Raw genomic sequence first — 22,189 nt, 5'->3', positions numbered from 1 at the left:
GAAGCCTCTTCTGCTCCTTTACCACGCAAAGGCTACTTTGAACATTTTGGAAGGCAGGCTCCAATCATTTGAATGGCTTAGAGATTTCTTTTTTTGCCTGTCTCTGACTCTTCCTGCAAATTCTTTGAAAAGAATTTGATCATGTCATTTTCCTGCAGGGAATTCCCGACTGAAATCATGGGACTTGTTCAAAGCCTGCAGTCCTGCCCAGGTTTCCTGCTCTGCCATCAGAGGTCTGTGCTGCCATGCTGGGATTGCTGGGCTGGACTCAGGGGTGTGACAAGAAGAGACAGCCAAGGGGTTGCAGAGAACACCCCAGAACAACTGCTGCTGTTCCTGTCCAACAGGCTCCAAAAAGCAGATGTATTCATCTCCCCCAGTCTCCAAGGGAGGGAGGGAGGCAAATTGTATTTCTCTGCCTCATCCCAGTCTCTCAGTTGAACGAGACAGATTGTCTTGTTCATCTTTTTACACAGCAGGGGTCTAATTTGGAACGGGGTGCTATTGGACAAAAGGCAGTTGTCAATTATACGATCAACAACAGAAAATGTGACTTATCTAATTCACAAGAAAGAGAAGTGAAGTAAAAGAAATGAGTGGTTGGTGGCCCCATGTAGCACTGGCCTTTTAATACTCAGGAGATGCTTATTAAAAGATGCTGCTAAAATAAACCCTTTAAGAGAAGACAAATTGGATGTGTGCTATTCAGCTGGGGGATGCTGGTGAGGCATAGAATATGCTTAATTTTATAAACTTATATTCTCTTGCACATTTTGTGAAGGAAATTTGAATAGTCTTACTAATATTTTGCCAAGCCTTCTTTTTCTTTTCATTCAAAAAGGATATTATTCCAGGAAGGCATATAAAGTAAGACACAGAACTCATAGAAATAACTAATGATCCAGTGGGAAAAAAAATCCCTAAACTTTGAAATGCATTTACATATTTAACAATAATGGAAGCATATTTACAAAAATGGGTCTTGCTGGTGTTTACATAGTAAGTACAGTTTTAATAATCTGAGAAAACTGATTCTGAGAAAAGATTCAAATATGTCAGTAAGATCAAACATATTTGAAAAATGGGGGAAAGTTTCAAACTGGTAGATTTTAATCAGTATCAGAGAGAGGAACCCTCTCCCAGGAACCCTCAGAAGGTTCTCATTTGTTGAATTCCCTTTTCTTCTTTTTCCTGTTCCACCTAGTAATTCATACAAGCCTTTGATTTTTTCCCAGATGCAGTGGTATTGTCTGTGAATAAATGCAGATAAATGGTTCTGAGTGTCAGCAAAGAGCCTGAGCTACACTAGCTCACCATGGATTCACAGAGACCTGTGGTATATTCACGCAGCATTTCTAGGGTTTATCAGGAATTCTGGTTCTCAATGTCCAAAGGCAGAGCCAAAACTCTGGCAGTGTGCAGCCAGCCCACCTAAGTAGTTTATATGACACAACAGGGAAAGGGACTCGATCACAGAGGGTATCTTGTACTTTTAATTCCATTCTTATATTCTCTTGCTTTTGTAGCATCACAGTCTCTCTTAAAAACACAAAACTTGAGCACAGAACCCCAGTGTTGGTCTTAATCTGGTCTTACTGCTGAATAAATACATGGTTCTCTTAGTTCTGTTCAAATCCTTACATTCCATTTCCTGAAAATTAAATAGATTTGCTTAGAAACTGCTAACGCAACTGCAGTTTATGCAACAAATTTTTATGAAAACAGTTAATTTGCTTTGGTGTATTATTTGTTCATCTGTATTACCATGAGGAACGAAAATTGACCCAATTTTTTTACAGTGTATCTAGATTACCTAGGTGCTACATCAGTCACTGGCTCTATGAGAAGTAATAAGGCCCAGAAAAAGCCAGAACTGATTGAACTTCTTTTCCTTTAGGGCTGACTATGTTAACACACTTACTGAAGGAGGGGACAGTAATGATCCAGTCACTACTTATCAGGACAAAATTAGTAATGATATATAATCCCAGTGGTTTAAAAGTAAGGAGCTCCAGTTCCAACAAAAGTCCTAGTAATGCCTTGGTTTAAAGTCTGAGTAAAATCTGCATCTGTAACTCTCCAAAACAGCTTAGTATTAAAAAAAAAAAAAAATCCAAAAACAATCCAGAAACCTGAACCAGGACCAACTTTTACTGTTCAATCTTCAAAGTTTAATGTTTGGATACTCAAGACCTCTGTACAGTTCTGAAGAACTGGTGAAGAGGAAAAGTGTTGAGAAAGTTAAAAACCCCAGTATATTGTAGGGCTCCCCCCACAAGTTCTAATGATGCAGAAGCTGCATAATAATCTCCCTGTGAACCATAAACATTATAAAAGCTGAGGCCATTTCTAACATAATCTCTATCAGCAAGATGCCAGCGCTTTTCCAGATTTCCTAACGGGTCCCTGCTAATTCCATGCCAAAACTAGCAGTGGATTTCTTCTTTTTAATCCCCCCTAATGCCTTATTCGATTATTGTCACTGCTCTCCGACCGCGCACTGTCCCTTCAAACCCTAATTCCCGCCCTGGACCAGTCAGAGGAGGCTGGCCGGCAGTGGCGGATCCACGGGACACGCAGGGCCATCCCGCACTCCCCGCCCCGGGCAGGGGCAGCCCAGGCCCCGAGGCTGAGGCACAGCCTGGCCGGAGCCGCAGGGAGGATGAGCTCCAGCTGACGGCTCTGGGGGCACCGAGGCGTCCCCGCACACCCCTGCGGCATGGCTCTGCTCATCGCCTGGGCTTGGGTGGTCGTGAGGTGAGTGACACCGGCCCCTACGGCTCCCTCCGGCCCCGAGGAGCGGGGCCGAGCCCCCCGTCCTGCCCCGGCCCCGGGGCCGAGCCCCCCGTCCTGCCCCGGCCCCGGGGCCCCGCCAAGCGGGAGGGTGATGCGGGACTCGCCTCTCCCCGCAGCGTGGGGAAGGCGCTGGGGGACCAGGGCGACGGGGCGGACCTCTACTCGGAAAACATCACCCGGATCCTCGACAAGTTGTTGGACGGCTACGACAACAGGCTCCGGCCGGGATTTGGAGGTAGCGGGTGCTCCTCTGCCCTCGGAGGGCGGCTGCGAGGAAGGGCGGGCGGGACCCCTCGGGCTCCCAGGAGGGGTCGGGGATGCGGGAGGTCCTTCCGGACCGGGAGGGGGGCGCTGGAACCCCAAAACGGAGCAGGGAACTGCCCAGACCCCCGGCCCCGGCTCTCCCGGAGTGGCTCCGGTGCTGCCCTCGCACCGGACCCGGACCCTCCGCCCCCGGCCCCGCTCCGTGTCCGTGTCCCGGCCCCGCTCCGTGTCCGTGTCCCGGCCCCGCTCCGTGTCCGTGTCCCAGCCCCGCTCCGTGTCCCGCAGGCGCCGTGACCGAAGTGAAAACGGACATCTACGTGACCAGCTTCGGGCCCGTGTCCGACGTGGAGATGGTAAGAGCCCCCTCACCGCGCCTGCTCTCTTTTCTCGGGATTCATTAGGGTGGCATCTGAGTTGACCGTCATTAAAGCAGATTACGAGGCTTAATCTCCTTGACAATCTCTAGGGCCCAGCAGAGCAGTTTGGCCGGAGGTGCATCCAGTTATTTCCCAGCAGCGACAGCCTGGGCTGGGCACGGGCCATGGGTTAAAGATGCCTCGTTAACCCCGTTAAGAAGAGTGTGAGCACCTGTGGCCAATACAATTTGGCAGGAATGCTGCCTGGAAGGAGACAACCTGACGAGCAGCTGCAGGGGAGTGGTGCCATTTCGGAGACAGCTGCCCCTTGCCATGCTAGGTGCCTCCAAATTCAGGGAGCTGCAGACTTTAGTGAACTCTGTCATTCCAGCAGCAGCCCAGGAAAGTGTCCTGGGAGTAAGGATGGCATTGCTGTTCTTAGTGTGGACCTGGATTGCTGTTTTGCCCTTGTATACTCCCTCCAACAGCTGCTCGCTAAGCCTGAATTCCAGTTTGCAGGAAAGGAGCTGTGGGCTGCAAGTACAAGCCAAAGTTTTCCCATGGCTCTTCATCAGTCAGTACAAGAGAAGGCACAACCTTGCATTCTCACAAAACTTGCCCCCAGCAAAGGTTTACCTCCATTTCCTAAGCAACTTCTGCAGAGAGCTCCTTTCTGAAGGTTTGTGAAAATATTACTAAGAATTCTGGAAAAAAAATAACATAGAATAATATTAACTCGACACCATAATCCTACTGTGAAGTGACTCAGATCGCTCTTTTCTTTGTGAATATCCAAAGGAAGCTGCAGAAGAGTCACTGAGCGTGTCTTTTTGTTTCTGGCAATTAAACATTGATAGTTTGGTTTTGCACTTCGAAAGGATACTAAATTAGACATTTGTATTTCCTTAGACCTCAGTCACTTTGAATGAAATCATTATCTCTGAGAGGACAATGAAGTTTTTTTCCTTACTTATACTGAACTACCTGCTCACGGATTCACTTCTACCTATTCTTCAAATAAGAAAATAGGATATGTTTTCATGGATGACTTTTTTTTAGTAACTACTTAATGGTAATAGGATTGAGTGTTTAAGCAGTAAATGAAGTGCCCCTGACATGTGTGTTAGGTTGTATCATGGAGTTACTGTTCATACAGGCACTCAGGCCTGCTGACCCCCACACAGGACTCAACCACCTCTCTGTTCTCCACAGGAATACACTATGGATGTCTTCTTTCGACAAACATGGACTGATGAGAGATTGAAGTTTAGTGGGCCAACTGAAATTTTGAGATTGAACAATTTAATGGTCAGTAAAATTTGGACACCAGACACATTTTTTAGAAACGGAAAAAAATCAATTGCTCATAATATGACAACTCCTAACAAACTTTTTAGAATTATGCAGAATGGAACTATTCTTTACACAATGAGGTGAGAGTCTATTTTTCTGATTTTGGTTGACCTTTATTTTTTATTCTATCAGCAGTGTTCCTGCATACCATTTTTTTTTCATTGTCATCTACTCTAATGTATTCTAGACTAACCATTAATGCTGATTGTCCTATGCGGTTGGTAAACTTCCCTATGGATGGACATGCTTGTCCACTGAAGTTTGGAAGCTGTAAGTTTGTCTGCATCTCTCATTTGGTTTACATGTATGTGAGGAGATCAGAAGTAAGATCCTAAGACATTACTTACATAGCTGAAATTTTTTATAATATCTTTATACCAGAATTTTTCCTCTGAGACTCAGACCATTCATAAGGACATGGACTTATTCACTGAAGGGTGACTGTTGAAGCATATTTTATTGTTTATTATTCTTAAACATCTAGTAGTCAAAGTCAGTCCTTCAGCAAGGAACTATATTATTTATAGTTTTGAAAATATGTAGCAGATCTGTGGTAATCAATTCTGAAAATACTTAGTTGAGCTGTAGTACTCAGTGTATGTGTTTTACAGCAAATTAAGAAACAAAAGCTAGTGCATATCAAGTCCCATTCTCTTATTGTTGAGGGTTTTTTCATTTTGTCATTAATAAGGGTAGGAACTTGCTGGAGCAGCATCCATGCTTTTATGGGCATTTGGGCCACAAAAAGGGATTATTCTACTTATTTTTTCAGTTGCTTAGAAAATACATAATTAGTAATGGTAATTTTTCCTCTGTAACTCAGATGCTTATCCAAAAAGTGAAATAATTTATACCTGGAAAAAAGGACCCCTGCATTCTGTAGAAGTACCACAGGAGTCTTCCAGTCTTCTCCAGTATGACCTCATTGGACAAACTGTATCTAGTGAAACAATTAAATCTAACACAGGTAAGAGGAAGCCATGTGGGAACTACTGACATTATAAAACACATCTTGAAAAAACCTTACAGGGTTTTTCTCATATTGAACCAAATGATTTTAAATATCTTTCGCTATTCAAAAAACTAAAGTCCTTGGATAGACTAACCATTGTCTCTTAAGAGATAGCTTGTCAATACAGCCTCTTTAAACATAGAACTTTTCATGAGATTTAGAATTCCACCTGCCTCCCTGCCCCAATCAAAAAACACATAAAATGAATATTATTCTCCTTTGTTTCCATAAGGTCACTTTACCTCTTTTTTAAGCAGCTTATTTTTATTATCCACTAGGAGGCCTGTAAGTGATTTCCTCAGAACATATTACGTTGGGTTTAAGCCAATAATGTTTACTCATATGTTGCCAAAATAATGCTGACATACTTGTCTCTTAACAGGTGAATATGTAATCATGACAGTTTATTTCCACTTGCAAAGGAAGATGGGCTACTTCATGATACAGATTTACACTCCATGCATTATGACAGTCATTCTTTCTCAGGTGTCTTTCTGGATTAACAAGGAGTCTGTTCCAGCCAGGACAGTTTTTGGTATGCTGCATTAAGGTCTTTGAACAGCTCAGCATCACATGTACCATTCATTCATTCCTTTCATTGCTTGTTTGTTTTAGGTGAATATTCCCTTCAGCTGCTCTATTTCCATCTTCAAAGAAAAATAGGCTACTATCTCATTCAGACATACATTCCATGCATCATGACTGTAGTCCTGTCTCAAGTTGTGTTTTGGATCAACAAAGAATCTGTTCCAGCAAGAACCGTGGCTGGTATTTGTGTTTTGTTCTTTTGTCATTCATTTCATTCGCTGTATCGAATCCTTTGTATCAGTCAGATACTGTAGTCCAGTAAGGATTGTGAAATGCAGCTGGTAGGTTTCAGTGAACGAAAGTAAATACTAAAATTAAACTAAATAATATTCAATCTGTCCATGAGGGTCAAAATTCTTTACTCAGAATGCTTGATTAGCCAGACTTGTTTGTGATGCTTTTCAATATATTTTTTTATGCAGGAAGGGACAATTTCAGAACAAATGTCAACCTCTCCATTTTTTAAAGAGGAATTTTTTTTCTATGAATCTTATCATTTTGTGAAACCAGTATGAGTTAAAACTTTAAAAGAAAAAAAAAAATCACATGGAATGGAATTGTTCTCCTCTGACGTAAGGTAACTCATCTAGCAGTCATTCTGGAGTGCTCTCTGCCCTTGGCTACACAAGTATCTAAAGGACCAGAAGGGCTCTCAATGGCTGCAGTTCAGTGACAGGAATAACGGGCGCTGGAGCACGTGCATCCTGCATGGCAGGGCTCTTGATTCTTTCCAGTGGTTTGAATTAAAGCTGTGAGTCTCCCTCATTTTTAGTGTGGGCTCTGCTATTAAATCTGACAGCCTCCCCCCCTTCAATACTGATCTGCTCTGAAACTGCATTCATTAGTAAGGGGCACACTTTCACTCACAGCTGCTGTTTCTATTAAAAAAAAAAAGCTAAACAAAAATAATAAAACTTGTCAAAAACTTCATGAATACACTACCCCTATGTACATATTTTTCAACCCTATTTTCTATTAAACCAGTATTTCTATGCAAAAGGTCTCTTTGTGAGACTTGTTTCAGTAACAAAAAACATCAGTTAGTTCTCTAAGCATAAATGATGCAAGTCTCATAATTCAAAATGAATCTATAATTGTACTTAGCAGGTTACAGGATTTGTATAATTTGATTTCAGTCAGTTGGAATTTCCTGCCAGCATGGAAATGATATTCATAAAAACATTGCAAACTTTTTGGAAGGCTAAGTGAACACAACTTCTTCAGGTGCCTCTGAAGAAAGATCAACACTTTTGTTCTTGAAATTCCCATTGGGCATTAGGATGCAGTTTGGCATCATTAGGCACTTACAGGTCTTATTTTCTGCCAGTTGGGGGATTTTTTGAAGAGCTTACAATAATAAAATATTGGGCAATAGATTTTCAAGAATGTTTCTGATTTGGCTTTGTACTGCATCTCTGGACTCTACAGTTGCATTCTGTACATTTTTAGTAAAATATATTTGCCACGTGGTGGGCAGTGGAAGTCAATTCCATATGCTTGAACTAATGTGCAAATAAGTCTGTAGCTGATTTGATAATTATTACATAAAGACTCGAAAACCTGGAATAGCAGTTTTTACATTTCATAGTGAAGTGTAAATAAGTAAATATGGACTTAGAAAATATTTTCTGAAAATAGTAAAATTTTATCAGTATTGTGGAAAATAGTCACAATGGCATTTTAAAAGAATATTTGAATCCTTATTCCATTTGTGGTTCTCCCAGGAGCAATCTGAATTTCTAGTCCTTACTCATTCAAAATCCCATGGATTCTGAATACATTCATCTAAGGAAAAGAGGGCAGATTCCTTTTGACAAAAAAGATTTTCAGTCTTTTTCAGGAAAAAAGGAAAAGTTTAGGATGGAGAAGGTTTAAAATGCATCATGTTGCAAACACTTGAAATACAAATTTTCATTTTTACTCATAAGTTCCTAAACTACATTTGAGAGAAATTAACAGTAGAATAACAGTGATGTGACCCAACCACTTTCTCAGAACAAAATAATTTAGCAGCTCTATTTACCTCTAAAATGGATGGCAGTTATCAGATTTCAGTGTTTGCATTATGTAACAGATTCTTCAAAATTTACCAAGAAGTGTTCAAAGTGTAAAGAGAAGGGTAAACAATCATCAGTTGCAGAGTTTACCAACTGCAATTTGGTATTCAGTTTGATAAAGTAGTTTTCCACAGTGCAGAGCCTGTCATCAATATTCAGTCCACATTGAGAGAATTCTTATCTAGATCTGTGATAGGAGATCTATTCCTAAGTTAAATTCCTGCTGCAGTAAGTTTTATTCAGACACACAGTATATAAATTTTATTACTAACTAGCACATGGACAAATTCTAATCTAATCACACATCATATTGAAAAGTTCAGTCTGGACTTCTGAAATTAAAATACAACTCAGCACACTTGTATTGATATCATAGAATGAGTCTGGAAGATTGGGGAGAAGTAGAGATCCTACTTATTTTTATGCTATCTCCCCTTTATGTTTCATTAAAGCATGTTAAGTAATGACATTGGGACACAGCTCACCTCAGACAGCTGGCAAGCTACATCCTGTGAAAGAGTTGCAGAAAAAACTCTGAAAATACTAATTCTGGATGCTGCAATATGCTATGACACTGCATCCTTTCCACTGAGCATCATCCATAGCATATTGATTCATCATCACAACATGACATTATAACATCTTTTACTTTCCCACCTACCGTTTCCCAACTGCAGAAAAGAGCAGAAGGGGATATTCTCCACCTTACAGTCTTAAATACCCACCGTTTTCATATTCTAGCAGGCATAATTATAAATAAATATGAGTCAGGGAGGCTTGTATGTTAATGAATGAGTTTGTTCTTGCATTTTTGCCTGTATCAGGCAGCAGTGGGAAGTAGGTATATTTCCTACATTATTAATGCTGTACACTCCAAAGCAGAAAGAATAAATTCATGAATTCCTGTGAAGAACACCATGGGGCCCATGAGCTACATGACCAGATTTGTTGTGTGAAAATAGATAAGCAGCTCTAGAGAAGTAGCTTTTCTGTCCTTCCATATCCGTAACTACAGGGATTTCAAATCATGATACTGTTAGCAAATCTTAAAAAACATATCCAGTGATTAAAGACAACAGCTCAGGGGACCAAACTGCAATTACTTGAAATATTTGGATCAGAGGCTCCAACTGTTTTCAATTCAGAATTTGATTGATTCAGTGAGGGTTCTGTAAGCCATGATCCATCTTGTACAACGACAAGAGAAAGAGAGGATCACTGCTGGGGAATGACAGGATGTGAATCTGAATTTCTGTGAAACATTCCACTTACCAACCCCTCAAGGACAGAATCCTCCGTATTTTGAGCCTGAGTTTTGTTATAGCCATGTTTATCACAATTCTAAGAAGCTGCACAGTGTAGAATGTCGTTATCTTAACTTTCAGTCTGCTTGATGTATTAAAGAAGTTTGTTCAGAGCTTTCAGATGCTGAAGACAGTATGGATGAGTTATTTAAGAATACAAAATACTTGGCAGTCTTTGTTAGTTTGTTAGTACATAGGATTACAGCTAAAACAATAAAGGTGTGTTTGTTTGGGGTTTTTTGCATATACAGGAATTTAAGAGTAGCAGAGCTGAAGCAAAGTTCTAATGCCCCCCTTTTTTTTCCTCTTATTTTTAAGGAATCACTACAGTTCTAACAATGACCACTCTCAGCATCAGTGCACGTCATTCTTTGCCCAAGGTGTCCTATGCCACTGCCATGGATTGGTTCATCGCTGTGTGTTTTGCCTTTGTTTTCTCTGCACTTATTGAGTTTGCAGCTGTCAACTACTTCACCAACCTTCAGACTCAGAGAGCAATGAGGAAGGCAGCCAGGGCAGCAGCACTGGCAGCAGCACTATCAGCAGCAACTGTACCGGCAGAGGACGAGATTGTCTCGGTAATTGCTTGCTTTTCTGATAATAAGCATCATATAGGAAGAGGCAGCTGAAGTAGGGAACACAAAACAATATTAAAGTGATCTTAACATGAAACAGATTATGTAACCAGGTCATGTCTGTTTGTCACAGACATTGTTCTTATTCAAGAAAATGGAAAGTCTTAAGTTATTCATACTGTTTATTTAAATCTGATATATGATTTACTAGAGATGCTTATTTGGTAAGATACTTAAGGAAAGTCGTTAAACTATTATCCATAATACTTCTCTTGAGCAATGCTGTAGGCAGTGTGTGGTCAGGCAGGTGGGGTTCTCAGAAAGTCTGCAGAATTTGTAGGACAGTGTACAGTAGCAGGAACATGTGCCTGGGCCAGATGATTATGGGATCACTGTCATACACGGTACATACCATAAGTGGGTCATCTGGAAGATGGGTAATTAGCTTTTACATAAACTTGGCATCTGTTACTTCTATAAAAATCTGTGTTGGTGGAAGCTGGGGGAAAAAAGCATAAATTAAGGATAGATTTTAGAACATGCGAAAGACAGGAAGTCTTTCTAGTATCAAAAAAAGTATGTCAGAATTGCTTGTAAATATTATTCCTTACATCTCAGGCTAAGTAATGAATACTGCCTCTCAACATATGTCAATATATGTCAACCCCTGTAGCCCTCCTGTTTCAAAATCAGTTTTACTACCACAACAATTTCCGTTTTTAGAGGAATAACAGAATTTGAATGACCTTTTGAAAAAACCTCTGAGTCTGTAATGAATAAGGAAGTCAATCCAAGAGGTGCCCATATCAGGACAACACTTTACTCACCATTTCATAATATTTCCACATTTTCTTGTAAACAGCAGTTAAAGTTATAAGATTTAGGTACATTCAGACCACTAAACTCAGAATTGATAAGTTCCAAATAACAGCAAAACCAGAGCTCCATAGCATCTTGCTGCTGGTGCTCATTAGAACAAATGCTCTTCACTTCAACAGGGAATCATTATGCTTGTCAACCATGTTGTATTTTGCTTATAATGGTATTAATACTGAACAGAAATTAGGATATTATAAGCTATAAGAAAGAAATTAATTTTATTTTCATTAAATATATGAATACAAAAAGGAAAAAAGAAAATCTTTATATATTTTAATAAAAAATATTTTAAAATACTGTGAAGCACCCTCCTTCCACCTTCAATCTAGTTAATTTTATTTAAAATATTTCTTTATTCAAATATACAAAATTTTTCACACAGTAGTCAAAAAGCCTGTACGCTCAGGAAAGAAAGATGTCAGAAGCCCAAACTGTGCTCTCCTGTACTCATGAAAGCAGGAGCAGCTCTGGTGCAACGGCTGACCTGTGGTGGTTTGTAGGAGGGACAGTGGTCTGGCTGAGATCATCTAAGTGCTCACAGCCCAGCAGGCCTGGTCTGGCTCCAGGAAAGCCTCTCTATTTACCTCAGTTAACTGAGAATTTGGCTTGCTCTCCTTGTCAGCTGCAGGCAGTCCCTGTGTGAAACACAAAACTAGGGGTGTTCCACTGCAAAACTCGATGGCAACAAGCTGAGGAGTCATCTGGACCCTGACACAAACCTGTGTTTATTCACATGGTGAATGCTTGTTTTAGCATGTCAGACCTGAACCTGTCATATATAGGTATAAAACCCTTTTCATCCATTTCAAATGTAAATTTTCTGTTTCAATCTTATGGTTTCACCATTATGGTTTTCTTTATGCAGGAAGATCTCGATACTGGAAGCTGCAGGGGAAGGGAATCGGTGACACTTTCTGGAGTGCACTGTTTGGAGTAATGCTTTGGGAGGTGGTCAGGGAATGCACCCTATGGATCAAAAGACATCCTTTCCATGTGAGAGACTACATTTAAAAGATAAAAATTACCACCCTGGAACAGCTTGATTCCCAGTTATTTTCTGAAAGACCTCGTTTTGACAGAAAGCAGCACAGAGCTCTGGGAGAGCTTCCTTCTCCTCACAGCCCTGTCCCTGTGGCTTGGGCACAAAAGGATTCTCATTTTCCTTAAGAACCCTGGCCAACTGCAGAGCAGCCGTATGTCACTGGTGTGGAGGATTTAGAGTTCCTTAATTACATCAGAATATATTGAGTATGTTTGATGAGTATCCTAGTATAACTGAAGGGAGAGAGTTTCTTTTTGGATTATCAAGCACCCTTTATGAGATCATCTTAGAAACAGCTACATGCATTAAAGTCTTGGCTGAGAACATGGCATTTTCCATCAAATTAGGAGACCTTCCTGCTCCTTCACAATTATCAGATCATCAGGTAGACTGTTAAAAACAAACAGCAACTTTCAATTATATCGACTTTTTGTCATCCCAGCAAAAAAAGTAGATGCTGATTATTTGGTTCTGCCTGAGATAAATATTTGTCTTTGACAAAGCCAGTGCAGGGCAGTAAGGGAGATTTAGAAGTAGCTGATATGACAGACCAAAATAGGAAAAAAAAAAGATTAATTTGATTTCAACATTTTTTTTGTTCAACACTGAAGTCTTTGGTGCTGTTTGTGTAATTCTGTCTCATTCAGACCCTTGAAGTAGTTTCTCTAAGCTGCAGAAATTTTGCAAAGTAAAGGTAGAGACAGGGATTGTTTTGCACAGACACTGATGGATTTAAGAGCCAAATGTGACTCCGAACATTTAAATCTGTTTAACAGAAAAATACATTTTGACAGCAGAGAGGCTGTAGCAGAGTATGCTGTAAGTGAATGTTAGGAAGAGACTCTAGCACAGCACATCCCACTGCAAAGAGGGGGACGATTGCCCCAGTCTCTGTTCTCCTTCACGCGCACCTGCTTTATATGACAGCAATTTTAATCCAGTGGGCATGGGATATTTTTTGAAGTTATGTTTTCTGCCTCTGCTCTGCATGGAAAACCCCTAGATTTTCTGACTGTATACTCCTAGATTTTCCATGCAAAGTAAATTGCATTGAAGTAATAAGGTAACAGCCTCTCTGCCTAATCACCTTTACGTGGTGGTTAGGCTAGTTGTGAGAAAGGTGAAATCCAGGCCCTGAAGATTAAGAAAGAAGTCAGTTTTCCCATGCTCCAAGTGAGTTATTTAACCTAAGTAATTTAACCCTTTTACTAGGGTAAAATATGATGAAAACCAACCTGCATGTTATTCCTCACAATATTTCTAACAAAGGGAACTTAAATTTCCTAAAGAGATGCCTAAAGCTAGGGCTGTTAATGACTTCTAAGCTATAGTCAGCTTTTAATTATGCAGGACATTGTTTATAGAAGTTTGCAATACATATCCTTTGAATCAGATCCCACAGATGGGATATGCAAAGAAATGTCTAAATGCTGAGTTATAATGATTGTCTGTCATGAGGTGGATTGTGAAACTGCACAGGACTGTAAAGAATGAGGTACCTCAGTGCACGGCCAAAAGATGGTACATAATGTGATGGACTTTCCTGCTGCGAGATGCTGCACATGGATTGTTCAATAGCTGAGCAGTTTTTACAGATCCCACTGTTGGATGTAGGGGCTAATCCATGTTATCTCCCTCTTTGGGATCTGAGTCATTAGCATGTGCTGTTATGTGTGTAATATGAATGTTTGAAGTTGCTCAAACTGTATCTACTAATGAGCAGAGACAAAGAATATTATGTATTTAATTTAGCATTCTGCCTTTTACAGGCATTGAGTTTTGGTTCTAGGTTGGTTTTTCTGTATATGTGTTTTGTGACATCAGCAAAGTTCAGTATCTTTAATCCAATAAATTATAAAGAAAAAGAAAAGTAACACCTTATTTTTATCTAAACATTTAGAGTATATTTTACTGCATTGTTGCCAAGAAAGAGAGATGTGAGTGACTAAAAAAGAGACAAGTAAGGACATAGAGATATTAATTTGTTTAAAGTTATTCAGTAGCTGAGTTGCATATTTAAGATACTGTTACTGTTAGGTCATAAACTAAACTGATAGTGAAAATATGTATTTGCATTACAAAGCAACAGAGAAGAGCCTAGAATTCTACAAATATGAATTACAGAAATCTCTTGAGGGAAAGAAACATAAGAACAGAGTGCATTTATAAATCACAGTTACCATCCACATGAAAATCAGAGAAAGCAGACAAAGAATTCTGTTTATTCCTTGGTTATATATGATGTATTTTTTGAAATCTGGAAGCCAAGAAATTTGCTGAAAGCCTCCTGAGATATTCTAAGCATAAGCAAATTCTAGTGATATTGAGGAGAGTTGTGAGAGAGCAGCATCTTTATGGACAAGATGAGTGCTTTGTGGGCTTTCCAGGGGATGAGACTGCTTAGCTGCAAAAGTTTAATAGAAGGCAGACTCTACCTTACAGGTCACATACCAGTCTTTGTCTAGTCCAGTGTTCTGGTATCTCACATTAAACAAGGAACTGGCAATCTGTTCTGTGTCACTGGGTAGGCAGAGATAGTGGCAAGTTTAATTGCCTGATGGGACCAACATTTCATATGAGTGCAAAAGCACTCCTCTGCATCAGGGTTCAGTAACTTCATAAAATCAGTTACTTCATTATGACACAGTGTGCCACTCCTCAGGCTCCCTGTAAAACACTCCTTACTTTCTGAGTGATTGGCTCTGGGAACTATGCAAAAGAAGCTGTTCGTTGCCATTTTCTCTGTGTTCTGGTAATGTTTCAGGATGTTATTGTGGGTAACCTTTGTCAAAAGGAGAAGTTAAATCTAAATATAGTAGACAAACTACTGTAGCTGGTGTTCAGAACTCAACTGCAGTGAATTCCAGTGAAATACATAAGTTGTGGTTCTGGGGCAGCAAGTCTGGTCTAGAGTCAGCAACCATTCTGAGACACATCTTCATTACACATGGGAGAGAAATTTGGACATAGAATTCCATATCCTGCAAAGTGGTACATAAGAAAATATACGTGACCCTGAGTTGCTGTATGAGGACACAAGAGTGTTAAAGATAGTGTAAAGAACTACTTAGCCTTTTTCTTGAGATGGAATCACATTCAGATAATCCTCCTTTTATAGCAATCCTCCTTCTATAACAATAAGATTTAATAAATATAAATAAAATACCAACCAGGATTACACTTTTCCAAGAGCCTATTCAAATGATCACAAAGATTTTACTAGCTCCACATTCGAAATAGGCTCAGTAATGAACATCATCCACAGACAAACCATGTGCTACATGTTCTGCTTACTATTAACTCCATCACTGCAGCACAACAATTACTGATTCATGCTTGAATGATCCAGAGCAGAATTTGACCCACCTTATACCACAATATTATAGGGCTAAAAGGGCTAAAATTCACTTTAACACATTTTTTGGAACCACTTATTCTCCACAAAAGTCAAGTTACTCCACAGTAAAGTAAAACCAAAGATACCTCCCAACTTGTCCAGTTCAGTTCAAAGCAGGGCATACAGGTAACCAGAACAGCAACTTGAATGGAAGCAGCAAGGCAGGCTCAGTGAGTCTGTTTATAGCGAGGGATTATTATTATGATTAGCGCAAGTGGACATGGATAACCCTCTTTCTGTTTCTGTGACACATCTGGAGATCATCCCCCATTTAAATCTGTCTGTTTCTTGCTGTGTTACTGGAAAATACAAAACCAAACATCTGTGTTCTAGATAGGCACAGCCCCAGAACAGGAATGCTCTTTAATACCCATTCAAAACATGACAACACCCATAGAATGCACAGAGGGCAACTTGGAAGTGGTGATGGGTTGTAGGGGAAGATAAAGGCAATGGGTAAGAAAAATGTATACAGAAAAAGTACCTTTTTTTTTTTTTTCCAAATAAAATGTTGTTCTCTTTTTATTTAGACTAAAATCAACTGTGAGGAATCCATCTCTCCCTAATTTTAGTTGGATACGAGTCCATTCATCCATGAGCAGAACTCATACTGTAGCAATGTCCCCTGTTCTGATTCTCTGGCAGTAACACTGACTGCTGAAAGGATAATTCCTGTTATAACTATACTTTAAGTCATCCAGGGGACACCAGGTGTGTTAGGCTAGTCTGTTATCTAGAAATTGTGGCCCAAGTACAAGGGTAGGCAATGTATTTCAGAAAATGCTGCTTTTCCCTTCAGTGACCTGGTCATTTATCTGATTGCCCAAAATCTGTTCCCATGCTTAGAAATCCTGCAAGATAAATCCCAGAAATGCTGACAGTGGGCTACATATGGGTGAATGGTTGTCATTAAATCACTCCCAAGGAATGCCTTTGGACATTGCATATCTAGCAGCACTTTTCTACCTTAAAACCATTCAAATGTTACCCTTCCATTTTACTATAGATGTCTATGCTGTTATATTGCCAGTTATTTACATCATCTAAGACTTCCCTCACCCGCTTCAGTCACTTGGCCATCAAGTTCTGCTGACCAAAAAAGCTACTTATCTAACCCAAGAATATCTATTTTTCTTGTGTGATTTTTCATCAATAATCTGGGAATTTATTTTTTCAGTTCTTTATTGACAAAGATTTAGGCTCAAGCTCAACTAAAATGTTGTATGTTAGCATTGCTTTTTAGAGTCCAAACTATTTCTATTGCTTTGTATTAGCAGAACACCACAGTACCTCATAGAAACAACAAAAACCAACTCAACATTCTTGGTATTCTTCTGTATTTTCTCAACCATCAGATGAATCTTTTGGCTGCTTCCACACACCCACTAATGGCAGTCCTGGGATATGGCAGTAGCAGCAAGATTTTTGAAATTTTTCTCCTATTTGACACTTCTGTGAAAGTGGGCAATTGATATCCATTAGGGCAAGCTTGGAGCCTGTGGTAGATCCTGTTCCTAAGCCATTTCTGCAAGGAAGAAATCTATTACTTCTACTCTTGTGAAAGTAAAATGATGGCAACTTGGCCACAAAAAACCCCAGATGTACATAATGAATATACTTGTGAGCCTAGTAACTAAGAGGTAAGCTCTAAATGTTCCTGAGTTCTGGCTGAATTTTCATAGGAGTTTTCTTACAGCTTTCTAAGAATAATTGGACCTGGCTATGAATATGGCACAAAATATAGGAGTCATTTCATTTCATTTTACCATAAATGAAAATAAAAATTGCCCTATTACAGTTAAGTACATTTGTCTTCAGTTGAATGCATGGCAATGCTGTGGGAATCACAAGATATGTTGAAAAGGAAATTTCATCCTAGAAAAAAACAACATGACAATTTAACATCCATCTCTTCAGCACCTGTAAAGTTACTCCATTGCCTTTTGTGCAGCAATTTTGTAGCTCTTGTGTGACAGCTGGACTTCATTCAGTGAGTGTTTACTGAACTCACTCCAGGGTTCACACAGGGAAGAGTGTGCTTGAGCAAGCCATATATGCTATCTTGTTTAAACTTCATCCATATCTACATAAACTTCAGTCATACCAATATATTGCAGTTTAGATGCATCATTACCTTCCTTTCCATTTAGCTCCATCCTTTCTTTTTCTCTCTTGTAGCTTCCATTTATTACCATGTTAAAAATATGAAAAGCACATATCCTGTCCTGTTTTTTCAGCGAAGCCTTAGGCCTCAAACATACCTCTGTGTATTTGCTGTATTTTTGTGATTTCCTTAGGTCGCACTAGAGCAAAGAAGCAACGATAAAATCAGAAAGTTGAGTAAAAAGATGGAAAGAAGCCTAATGATCAGAAAACCTAAGACCCTGTATCTAAAAATCACGCTGTTTTTTGTCTCCCCTCTTTCTTTTCTTCCACAGCATTCTGACTCCAACTCTAACCTGAAGAAGCGAGTAAACTCTGTAACATGTCAGGCAGATCAGTCTCCTGAACCCAGCATAATATCAAACAGTGCATCCCAGTGCCAACCCTTGTCTGTTCCTCCACCAGCCCCACCACAACCACCAGCTATTGGAGGCGCAAGTAAAATAGACCAGTATTCCAGAATCCTCTTTCCAGTGGCATTTGCAGGATTCAACCTGGTGTACTGGGTTGTTTATCTTTCAAAAGACACCATGGAAGTGAGTAGTAAATTTTCTGAGTACTTGTTTTTGTAATATATGTTTACTTGGCTAATGCTATTTCAACTATTCATTTACTCTTGCAACTCCAGGTAATCAGTCCTTTCTGAGGAATCCTAGAATGTTTTCTGTGAAAAAGCAGCTGTGCACTGGACTCAGCTGTGGCCCTCAGTACCATGCAGAGAGGCTGTTTGAGGAGAGGAAATGCAAACCCTTATCTCTCAGCCATGCTGCACTGAGCAGAACATGCTGTGGAAGACAATGTGCGATGTCATTCTTGGCAAACAAATTAATCTGAAATCTTCTATTTCTTTACCTACATGCAGTAAGGAATGGTAGAATTATCTTTTGAAGCAATGCAGTGAAGGAGATAAGAACTTTAATATCCTAAGGTTTTCTCAGTGAGGTAGTACAGTAAGTTTTTTATTCATAGTCTGAAGGATTAATAACTGCAGTATAAACTTTGTGAGCCAAGAATCCCTGTTTTTTTTTCATATAACTGCACTGTTTTATGCAGATAAAACTGTTAAATTCTTTGCTTAAGTTTGTTTGAATCAGGCAGAGAGAGATATCCATGAGGTCCAGAAGAGATGTGTGCCCTGCAAATTGGGCATGTCTAGAATAATCAGTGAGTGATTAGTCATTAAGTCTTTAATGCTTTAAATCTCTAATTTTTCCCTTTTTGCCTAAACACAGTTAATGGTTTCTCATTTCCTTTGGAAAAAATACATTCATTTGCCTCGTTGCCATAGAGTTTTTGGATCTCCCTGTACATTGCAGTCAATATGATTGGTACATTTTGCTTTATTTAGGACAGTTAGAGAGATAATGAGGGTATTTAGATAGCACTGAATGCACAAAGTCCCTACATCAATAAAAACAGAGGCTGGAGAGATCTGGAGTGAGTGCTGATTGGGCTGTACCCTCACCTCCTAGATTAGAGGTAAAGCAGGCTGAGAGAAATCTCCCAGACAGTCAAGAGATGTTGCAGTTCAAAGGAAGACAGTGCTGATCAGGTGATTGGGGGCACGTTGTCTCTGCCTGAAGCAGAGGCTCCCAGCCTCTACTTTTGCTGATTGTTGCCCCAGTATGATGTGGGAAATGCTGTCTCTCCAAGATGCTGCCAAGCAGCTCTATGGAATCAGGAGGGCGGGGAGGTGGGAGGCACTGCCTCTTCCAAACCTTCCCGCAGATGTCTCTCTCAAGAGGCCACAGCTGCCAACTCCTGGCCACTCCAAACGTGGCCAGTGATAAATTCAGCCTTTCTGCCAGAGTTACTGATCCTGCTGTTAAAATACTGACTGTGTGTGCAAACTGCTGATGTCAGAGCAGGGAAGGAGTGAAGAGCTCATGTCCAACCTTTCCAGCTCCTGTTCAGGGGTTGGCTGCTCAGCTTGCGTAGCCTGCTCTCCAGGGATTTCGTTCAGCCATTCACACTTTGCATCTAGAAATATTTGGAACATAGTTGCCATTTCCCCTGGTGGTGATGAAATATTTACACTAAACCTCGTATATTAATAGTTACATTAGGACTAGGCTTTTAAAATACTTGAAAAGTCTAGGACAAAGTGCTGACTATAAATATTTTTTAAATGCTACTTTGCAAGCTCAAAAATGTGCTCAGAAGCTTAGAAATTATGTACTGTAGTAGCATCATAGAAAGACAAATCCAGCAGCAACATTTAGAATAGAGAGAAGTACTGACAGCTGGGGTGTTTGGAATTATGAAGAATGTAAACAATTGTGTAAAATGTTGATCAAGCTCTTCTTTGGAAATTACATTTTCCTGTTTATGTACTCATTTGTAACTAATAATGATTGTGATATACGCTGCTAGGTTTCTAATTCACTATGTTGTATCACTTTACTAGTTGTTACTTTCAAGGAAAAATACGATTGCTTTTGCTTTAAAAATATATTAAAAATATGTAAGCCTTTCTAGTCAAGCAGAGGAGATACAAAAGTTAGATGTACTATTTTAAGCCTGCTGCAAGTCAGAAATCACATCGGCTTGTTGGTTTACTCAGTTTTTGGTAACAACTGTTAACAAGCCATAACTTAACCTTCTCTCTAAACTTGTCTTCCAGTTTTTTGAACCTTCTGCAATGCATTTTCGAAATGACCCTCAGTCCAACTGAAGAACTCAAGACTTCAAGGAAATCCCTTGAGGCCACATAGGGCTGAAGAGATGTTTAAAGGATTTGTCTGTCTGTCCACAGGTGCTTTCTGTTTTCAAACAGGGAATATTTCTATTGGACATCACCTGGATGCAAACTCTGGACAAATCAAGAGCTGTTTAGTGTTCCAGCAATACTTTCTTAAGATTTCTTATAGTGATTCTACTATAGAAGTTCTGCTTAAATTATTTGGTTTGATTGTCAAAAGAAAGAACATGAATTTGTTCTAAAACTGTTGCAAACAACTGAACGATTATATCGACATAAAATATCAATAAAAGGATTTTTAAAAAAAATATAGAATAAGGATTGCTAAAAGCAGCCTGATTCTGAAATGATTGGCAGTTGCACTGATTTCCATCACTTGATAGTGACCCAAAATACTGTTGGAAAGAAATCCCATGAAAAGGAGCTGCAGTTCCATAATGTTTTAATCTTTTGATATAAAATATTAATGATTATTTATTTTTATTTCATTTTAATTTTTAATTTGAGATCATATTTATAAAGAATGAGATCTAAGAAAAAAAGGAAACATGAGCTATTTTTTGTGTGCTTCAGCTGATCAGCTGCCATGGTGTGGCTGTTTCTGTTGTGAGTGACCGCGGCAGCAGAGCCAGACTAATAACAAGCAATTTCTCAGCAGGATCTGAAAATGCAGGACTGAGATGTCAGGGAGTTTTCAAGGTCTAAAGCTGAATAGACAGAAAGATGCAGCTACCCATCAAGCTAAATACAGGCCTCCAGCTCCAGGGAACTTCCAGGAAGCAGGTACTGATAGCTAGTTAAGGAACCAGCTGCATTTTATCAGCTGATTCTACTGAATTGCCTGTAGCAAGCTCCCTAGACATTTTTTCCAGACCCAAAGTAGTGTCAGCATATTCAGAGTTTAAAGGTAATAATAGTTTGTCATTCTCAACACAAACAACCACAGAATTTCTTCATTCACCCTTCATCTCCATAATCCTTCTTTAAATATGATCAGGAAACCTGTGCCTAATCCAGTCAAACCCACGCCAGTTTTATTGCAGGTGTAATGGACATTGGTAGGAGTCAGAAGCACACAAAGAAGTTTTAGCCAAAAAAAAATTAGGGATTTTGTCCTATTTTGAAATTAATTCTAGTAAAATAAAATAATAAATAACACATGGATTCAGGATATTCAGAGTCTTTTGCTTTGTCTAAAAAAAATCTTAATCCCTGCGAAAAAATCTTAATTCCAGTAAGTCATGGACTTTTATTGGCACTGTACCAGTGGTAGCTGTCTGATGTGCCAGTTCCAGTTGTTTTCCTGTTTCAAGAGGAGTGTGGAGCTTTTCCCAGTGTGGTAGCTGGCCTGAACATGGGACATCACTTTGTGCACGCCCTGTTCTCTAACGCTGAAGGGCTTAGATGGGACAATTTAAGGATTCAAGTCAACAACAAAAATTGTTTGCACAGATATGCCATGTTTGCAGTTTGCTTTTCCTGAATGGCTGCAGGCTGGCACACTTGGATGGATTTGTGAGTGTGCTGAAGTCTTTCTTCATTTTGCTTTGAAACTAAAATTGTGACAATTTTTCCAATTTTAAGAAAACAGTGAAACTATGGATACTGTACAAGTACTTTATAATTTGTAAATACATCTTATTTGGAAAAAAAAAAGCAAATTGTGCTGTATGGACCCAAAAGTAATTTTTTGGGGTAACTA

General features: G+C 39.6%; 1 protein-coding gene across 3 annotated transcripts; it reads left to right on the top strand.

Annotated features, from left to right (window-relative positions):
• The first annotated feature begins 470 nt into the window (after positions 1–470).
• Positions 471–21,728, top strand: GABRA6 (gamma-aminobutyric acid type A receptor alpha6 subunit). 3 transcript variants are annotated; one of them, XM_027892700.1, is made up of 11 exons: positions 471–481; positions 2,616–2,757; positions 2,913–3,031; positions 3,346–3,413; positions 4,629–4,849; positions 4,957–5,039; positions 5,593–5,736; positions 6,397–6,549; positions 10,049–10,308; positions 18,062–18,322; positions 20,410–21,728. In XM_027892700.1, the coding sequence occupies exons 2-11, from the start codon at positions 2,720–2,722 to the stop codon at positions 20,458–20,460; spliced, it is 1,398 nt and encodes a 465-aa protein (XP_027748501.1). In that variant the 5' UTR covers positions 471–481; positions 2,616–2,719; the 3' UTR covers positions 20,461–21,728. The 3 variants fall into 3 exon arrangements, with proteins under 3 accessions (XP_027748501.1, XP_027748500.1, XP_027748502.1); XM_027892699.1 differs by lacking the exon at positions 6,397–6,549 and adding an exon at positions 6,164–6,316; XM_027892701.1 differs by lacking the exons at positions 6,397–6,549; positions 18,062–18,322; positions 20,410–21,728 and adding exons at positions 6,164–6,316; positions 12,050–12,255.
• The last annotated feature ends 461 nt before the right edge of the window (positions 21,729–22,189 follow it).

Source organism: Empidonax traillii, unplaced genomic scaffold (genome assembly GCF_003031625.1).
Source record: "Empidonax traillii isolate 1590-97213 ecotype Southwest subspecies unplaced genomic scaffold, ASM303162v1 scaffold363:size828163, whole genome shotgun sequence".
In the NCBI taxonomy this organism is placed as follows: Eukaryota; Metazoa; Chordata; class Aves; order Passeriformes; family Tyrannidae; genus Empidonax; species Empidonax traillii.
Note: the sequence above shows the minus strand (reverse complement) of the source record. Positions and strands in the feature narration are given on the sequence as shown.